Below are 8,181 nucleotides of genomic sequence, written 5' to 3'. Positions count from 1 at the left end.
CACACACACACACACACACACACACACACACACACACACACACACACACACACACACACACACAAGCTCTCTCTCTTTGACTAAAGTGTATTTCCACTGTCCTTCTTACAACCACTACCCTAATAATCACTAGTATTTTTACCAAAATGTCACGGTTTGTTGGTCAATGAAATGTTCTTACATGGAAACACTGTAAAATGATAAACCATCGTTTTTGAAGTTATCTGGTAAGATTCCGGTTAAATTTGAATGTTGTCCCGATATATTATTAGTGTTTACGGGAGGAGACTGCAGGACCTTTCAGCCCCTTTAATGTCTTCATCCGTAGCAATTTTTAATCCTTGATCCTCCCCGACACCCACGTAACCCATTTTAAGCTATTCTAAGTAAGCAGCTGTATGTGCTAATTTAGCAAGCCTCCGTGAGATTAGATGTCGCTGATTTGACAATAACATGAACATCAGTGTGAGCACAGAAAATGAGAACATGAATGAAAACCTTGAATTTGAGCCTGGTTTGGCAGTTTATTGACTGGAGCTGCTTGGTGAGAATAGCAGAAGCTGTTTTTTCATAGCAAAAACCGGAAGAGAGCAGAGTGCTGCGTATTAGTGTATCAGCGTGAAGTAACCCGGGCAGTATTAGTTAGAGTCTGGCTAAGGGATCCCATGGGTTCTAACTGCTGACACCACACCAGCTATACAGTCAGCCTGGAGCGCAGACTGAATCCCAATGAGGTTGTGAGCAAGACGGCAAACTTAACCACCACAGGGATATGAATGTCCTGAATGGAGGTTGGTGCATCGGAGACCCAGGTTTCGCCCAAATGACATGCTCACACACACACACATGCAACTGCAGGTTAGGTAGGAAGCCACTTTCTCACCACCTCTGTATTTTTTTTACATATTTTAGTTGAACTCATTAGCTTTCCAATTAGCTATAGCATTGGAGCAGCTATTCTTCCTGGGGTCCACGAGACAGACTTTCCATAATGACAATGCATCTTACATTATAGCCGGGGTCACACCCAGCCCCTGAAATATGATTTCCCCCCCCCCAAAAATCCATTGGGCTAGATTGCTTTCAATCTGACAACTGTGATTTCCATCAGATTAAAGTACTGTCACTTGGCTGCCTGTTCTGCCAGTCGCTGCCTTTCCTTTTGGTTAATGGATATGTACTTTTTAAAACCCATTGTATGCAAAACTGTGTACTTTGTTGAAATATCGAGACCGTATGGAGCTCTCTGTAGAGCACTTGTTGCTGTAAGAAATAAATTGTGTATTGCACTTTATTACCGTTGTTTCCTATTATCTGAAAACTGTGTTGAGGTTTGAAGCAAGTTTATTGGAAGTGTGTTGCATTTTGTTTTTATACGGTTCTGTGAAACAAATCATCCCTGCTCTTGTCACATGAACAATTATCCATGACTGTCCAATTTCTTTGCCTTGAGAGTCCATAGAAAATTGTATTTGGATGCACAATTTGGTGAAAAATTGAAATTAATAACACTTGTGATGTGTTTTATTTAGCAAAAGAACATGGTGTTGTTTTATTCTATTAATATTCCCTATACTTCGAAGAAGATTTTCTATGCATGCCTTCTAATAAAATCCCCCAGGCCCCCCTTGACTGATAATTGGTCCCCCAATTAGTCTGCTTCCCTCCAGTATTCCAGGTCCACACCTACGATGTTGCAGACATTTTTGAGAATGAAATACTTCATTTCCGGCATTCTGGTGAATCTTTATGCGCCTATTTGTACTTTTTTCTGGATCAATGTATGATGGAAATATCTTTTTGTAAAGGGAAGCATAGATTGAAACATAACTATAAAAACATAATGGAATATATTGAAGTACGGCTATCAGGGATTCTATATTGCTTTCAACTATTTATTCTCCTTTGGATCAACTTTTCTAATTATATCTGAGTCGGCACTATTCTTTTTTCTTTTTTTCTGTTATTCAACTCAATGATAAATTAATTCAATTTAATCTACTAATAAACCCCCAGACTGTAATATTTCAGATGTGTTTGAGCATGATTTCTGCTCATGTTCAAAAGACATTCTAAATGTAGCTCATCCCATCTGTATTCTCTGACATTTAATTCATGGTATTTTGACAAAAATAAAGTTTTAACAGGCTATTAAAATACTAATTATGTGATTGCTCTGCAATGTGCTCTGCACAAACGCATCACATCTGCAAATCATCATCATTGTCATCATCATCAGCATGTCCACAGCACAGCGATCCCTTCACCTTGACGCACAATAAAATAACTTGAGATTTCATGGGTTTAAATAGGCTATTTTCCGGTTTCATATTTGTCAGTCAACTTTTCAAAATACTTTCTGGGCTACACTGAAAACGTTCGTGGCTGAAGCCTTGGCTACATCGTCTGACGCTGCGTCTGGTCAAACTCACTTTGTATTTTGTTCGAAACTTAGCCAAACTACATCTTTTCAACGTCTCTAGTCAAAAGAAGCAGTTTTACTAAAATGTTAAAGTGAATTTTACTGTGTTCTTGTGTGATATATTAAGGGAGTAAATTGAATTCATACTCAGTACATATCTAACCTACAGTATGTCTAGCTAAATTAACTTATTGAAAGGAAAAAAATATAATGCACTGCAACAACATTCGTTCTGTATTCACAGCAGAGCCACATGGACCAGTTCTAATTTATTTACTTATACATTTTAGCATTAGACCATATTGCTGGGCACAAGTCAAGTTTGACCAATATTAAAGCCTAAATCACCTGTCTAGTTGAGCTTTGTGACAAAAATGCATTTGAGGTAAGAAAAAAAAGAAGCATTTGCACTTTGCACATCTGTGATTGTAGGCCATCTAATCCTGTTAAAACCCTTTTGAAACCTTTTAAAGCGATTTCCCTCAACATGGCACAGAGGGAGGGCGCGCCTGCCTGCCATACTATACTGCATTGTCATCCAGAACAATTATTTCCTTTTTTAGCCCAGTCTGGCTTATCCAGCTATTATACTAGGATGAAAAAGGGGGAAGAGTGAGGTATAGCAGCCAAAGTGTATTATTCAGCATAGAAATGACACAAACACACCAAATACATAATCAGAAAGAGAGAAGTGAAGAGGTGGCACAGAGCTCTGTGCTGAAATCATGACAGTATGCATTGCTGCCTGTTCTATATTCATACTGCATGACGAAGCAGCATTCTCTGAAGATTTCTTCAATCTGCTCTCGCAAAGATGTTGATAGAAATGATTAAAAATAGAATGAAGCCTAACATGTACTCTATGTGTTGTCCTGATTTACACACCAGCGTATTTCAAGATATAGTACACTATTTCAGAATAAATTACTTTAATCATGCATTTTTTTGTGGGACAGTGTTTCCGAGTGGATCAAACCACTTCCAAACACAATCATATAAGCAAAGATTCCCACCAGCCAAATGATAAATAACAAGGAAGGCCGTGGGAAAAAGGCAATGACCGAAATTGTAACTCAAAGTACGAATTTCACGGAAATCTGAATGTTAAAGGTCCAATCAGCAACACTAATACTAAGCAAATGGAGTTACTGTTGTGTTTACAATCACAGTCATTTGGCATTTTAAAATGCAACTTTAAAGGGGCGCTTCATCTATTTTGGACACCAAAGTCACTTTAGCTGTTATTGGGAGTGTTACCTAAACAGGGAGAGAAGAGTTCAAAGGGTCGACTTAATGGTCTCGGTTTGTTTATACTGATGGTTGGCTTGTTCATGGTACATGTTGAGATAAGGTATAAAATATGGGCAAAAAGTCAGAGTTTTTCCTTATTTAAGTCCACATCTTTGGTATAAAGTCCTGTGTCTGCGTGCAGAACATCAGTGTTTTGTGGTGTTCTGACCACACCCCAGTCAGTCCTATCACAGCATCTATTTGACCTCATTCGTTCGCCTTCCTGTCCCCACATAACGGATTGGTGATCCATCATCACAAAAATACTCTGCTCTCATTGGCCTGCATCTATCAATCTGTCACTGAGATGGCACAAAATCACTGTTTACAGATGCTATTAATATAATATCAAGAATATGTGTTGCAATGAGCATAAACTGACACACAAGCACACACACGCACACACACACTTCCAGGGAGATTTCATGGGACAATGAAACAAAGATTCACACCAACAGAATTTTAAGGCAAGAAAAAAAGAACAAGATTTCTGCTTTTTACTTTATAAAAAACAATGCAGATAAGTCTAAGAAGGAAATGAGAGACTTCCTCAGAAACACACCCAAACAACACACATACACAGTCCCATCCAGGAAAATGGATGCAAGCGTACACGTACACACACACACACACACACACACACACAGACACACACAGTACAGTATGGGTGTAGGGGTTTCACTCACTACAGCCCTGATCTGTGAAGAAAGATAAAAGTGTGCAGTAATTTTGGGAGCATTAGTGCTGCTTTGGTTGAGTTTCTGCTGGCACTGATAAAGCCAGAACACTTACAACAACATCCTCTCGCCCCCTCCGCCGCCTGGCCCCCAGCTCCAAAAACTACCCTCTATTTATTCCTGCCATTCTTCTTCATCCAGCAGTAATAAATAAACACGCCTCACTGAGCAACCACTCCATAACTACAGACAAGACTGTCTGTTAATTAATTGGAGCAAATTGGAAAAATGATTTTGATTGACATTGTGTGAATGATGGAAACTGAAGGAGAGATTGTAATTGTTAGCCTGAGAACAGACAAGGCTACACGTCCAGAAAATTAAATCAACCGGCCGGGGCAATAAGATCTATTGATCTGTCTTAAATAGAAGTGAAGGAATCGATTTAGGTGGAGGTTCCCCCGGGAACGACGGGGTTAGGTCTGTAACAGGACTTTTTCGACAGCCCCGAGCGAGTGTTTCATCACTGTGGGGGGAGGGGGTCATGTTTCCCGATATAAGTTATGACCAGTCATCAAATAACTCATAAACTTCATAATTCAGTATCACTAAACAGACTCCAAAACACACTGGATGTTCATCCTTCTTCATGTTGTATACATGTCGGTGAACACACTAGCTGCGCGTGCGTAGCGCGGTCAAAAGTTTTTGGCCTTCTGTCAATTCAATCAGACGCTGGTCACCCCCCCACACCAGGGTCTGATTGAAGAGAACGCATGACGCACACACAGAGAAAGGCATGAGGCTACACATCGTCCAGAACACATAGCAGCAAAACAATCATTTTGAAATAACAACAATCAATCAAAATGAGTGGGATTCCTTTTGTACGGCTTTTTCATTAAAACACAAAAGCAGGACTTGAGAAACAATAGCTTGTGTTCGTGGTGGAGTGTTTGGGTCCAAAACACCACTTTTCACTTGACAAAAGCACCAACACCCACACAGCTGCAAACTAAACTCTCATCCCGCTCTTGATCCACTCTGCAAAACCGGCGTTGCAATTCAAAGTGCCGCTTCACAGCCTCTTATGTTGTCACACATGCTTACACACATGCACACAGGTCTCCCTGTCTAATTAAGTCTTGTGCGACCCAAAACTCTTTTTTTATCCCAGCACTCTTTAGTGAGCCTAACAATTGGGCTTCTATCTGGGACATGACAATGGCATATGCTTGCAGCCATGCAGATTCTGCTATGGTACTGTAAATGAAGTGTGCACTACAGAATACACTACAGTGTGTTAACAAAATTCAACACACAGAACAGACAACTATTGGATTACTGCACCTTTACCAAGTTTTATAGATTAAAAAAAAAAAAGACTCTGAAGAAGTGACTGATGATGAGAGTGTTGATGAGAGAGCAAAATGTGACTAAGTTACAGATTATTCGCTTTTCTTAGTAAATTTACTTATTTTAATTTTGTATAATGTCTTTATACTTTTGCTATGTGTTCATTGTAACGCACCAAATGATGACCAAGTGAAATTTCTTATAGGTGCAAACACACTTGGCAATAAACCATTTCTGATTCTGATAATAGTGTTTGTTACTATTGTGAAAATGTGAAATTCAAAGCAGAAATGCCATTTCCTGTTTATTGGCACTGATGTGATGCGTTTGTGTTCAACATCAAAATAGACTAACCTCTATTTTCTGGTTGGACAGATTTCAGATAGAGTACCTCTGTGTATGGACACACACACACACACACACACACACACATTTCCTCACCAGTCCTGAGGCGAAGAACACAGCCAGCAGTGCGAGGCAGGTTCCCATGACGATCAGCAGCAGGAACACGATCAGCGGATGCTGCTGGCTCATTCTGTAGTAGGACTCGTACAGCCAGTCCTGGGGCTTCTCACCCTCCACACACACCTCGCCCTGGAACCCCGGGCACCCGTCTCCCAGGCTCTCGGGCCCCTCGGCGCCCTCAGCGCCATCACTCTTCTCCAGCAGGTAGCGTCCGCGGGTCCACAGGGCCTCCTGCCACATGGGTAGCTGCCTCTGGAAGGATGGTCCTGTGCACACAAAAGTACCTGGGGTGAGGGATGCTTCGTCTCCCTCAAGAGTCTAACTTCTCTTCCTCTTTGGCAAAAAAAAGTTTGGCCGGCTGTGAGTGATGGATGGACAGCTGAGTGAAAGAGAGACACCTCTTGAGCTCCTCCTCTTTCCCTTGCATCCTCTGCCGCTCCTTCTGCTTGGGGTGACAAACTGAGTCAGGACAGTGTGAAAAGCGGTCTCCTCTACCTCCTCCACTTCCTTTCAGCAAAAATGGTCATACACGAGAAGCGAGAGCTGAGACTTCAGTTTCCTTCCTCTTGCTTCTCCTTCTTATTTGCTCTTTATGTTTGATCAGTCAGAGAGAGAGAGAGAGAGCAGGCAGCATCTGTTTACGGCACGGCGCTGGAGCTCAGACGAGGCAACATGTTACTCTGCTGAGGTGCAGATGAGAAATGAGAGAGAGAGAGCTGAGGGAGAGAGAGAATGTGTATAAATGGGAGGGAGGGAAAGAGAGCGAAAGGGTGCGTACCACTGTGTGTGGTGGGGAGAACTGGTGGCAAAATGTGTGTGTTTGTGTGTGTGTGTGCAAGGTATGGTAAAAAGAAGAGCCTGTCCCAATTTACATAAGAGAGAAACAGAAGTTGGCAAAGTAGAAGACAGGAAGAATAGGAACTGTTTGTGTGTGTGTGTGTGTCTTTGTGTGTTTGTGTGTGTGTGTGTGTGTGTGTATATGTGTGTGTGTGTGTGTGTGTGTGTGTGAAAAGCAAGGCAAAAGTGAGTGAGCGAGACTGCAAGAAGGGTTGTAACAGCTGTGCTAAACTAAGAAGAGCAACAGAGTGTGGAGGGAAGGAATAAAATGCCATCCAGCCGGCAACGAGATAAAAAGACGGGCAAGAAACAAAACACAGAAGGGGGAAGGATGGGGAGGAAGGGAAAGATGAAACAAAGTGAGGAAGGGAAAAACCTCAGGAGACGGAAAGTGTGGGAGTAAGAGAGATCAGGGCTTCTAACGTGGGGGAAGGAGAGGGAAGATAAAGCTTGTAATGAGTGAAAGTTTGAGCGTGAGTGTGTGTTGGTGGTGGGAGTAAGATAAGATCTGACACCCTCCCAATATTCCTCTCCTCCTCCAAGCTTTCTCTCAATTTCTTTTCTCCTGACTCCTGTTCTGTAACAGTGTAAGTTTCAAAACTGTGATTAAAAAAATGCAACGCACTTATATCGGAGACAAGGAATAATTAGTAAATGTAATTTATTTAATGCCTATAAATGTTTATGTGTGGTTGTAATCATGTGACAGAGTGGAGGAGAAAGAGGGAGCGAGAGAGAGAGAGAGAGAGCTAAATATGTCTTCTCCTGCCACAATACAAGGCAAAATAAACAGAGAATTTTATGTATTATCATTTTTGTTTTTCTATTCTTTTTTTATTGTTTCAAAGTACCCTTTGAGGGATATGCGCATCATTTGTATAGTATATACAATCATAGCATAAGTATCCTGTTTACTTGTATCATCATATCAGATCTTATACATATCAGTATTTACATTTCAGTAAATACTCCTTGTTGTTGTTTATATGTGTGTTTGTTCTTATGCTTTGGCAACACACATGGATTTTTTTTGTCATGCCAATAAAGCAACATGAAATGAAATGAGAGAGAGAGAGAGAGAGAGAGAGAGAGAGAGAGAGAGGGAGAGAGAGAGAGAGAGAGAGAGAGAGAGAG

The 8,181-nt window shown here is 41.1% G+C and overlaps 1 protein-coding gene across 1 annotated transcript in view; it reads right to left on the bottom strand.

The window, feature by feature from the left end:
• The window catches only part of adcy2b (adenylate cyclase 2b (brain)), a 46,541-nt gene extending 39,628 nt beyond the window's left edge, over positions 1 to 6,913 (bottom strand). The window contains exon 1 of the mRNA XM_034892749.1: positions 6,177 to 6,913. Within this exon, the coding sequence (XP_034748640.1) occupies positions 6,177 to 6,450 (274 nt within the window). The 5' untranslated portion in view covers positions 6,451 to 6,913. The remainder of the gene's footprint in view (positions 1 to 6,176) is intronic.
• Between the last annotated feature and the right edge of the window lie 1,268 nt (positions 6,914 to 8,181).

This window comes from Etheostoma cragini, chromosome 14 (genome assembly GCF_013103735.1).
Source record: "Etheostoma cragini isolate CJK2018 chromosome 14, CSU_Ecrag_1.0, whole genome shotgun sequence".
NCBI classification, from domain to species: Eukaryota; Metazoa; Chordata; class Actinopteri; order Perciformes; family Percidae; genus Etheostoma; species Etheostoma cragini.
The sequence above is the reverse complement of the archived record's forward strand: the minus strand, read 5'-3'. Positions and strand labels throughout refer to the sequence as shown.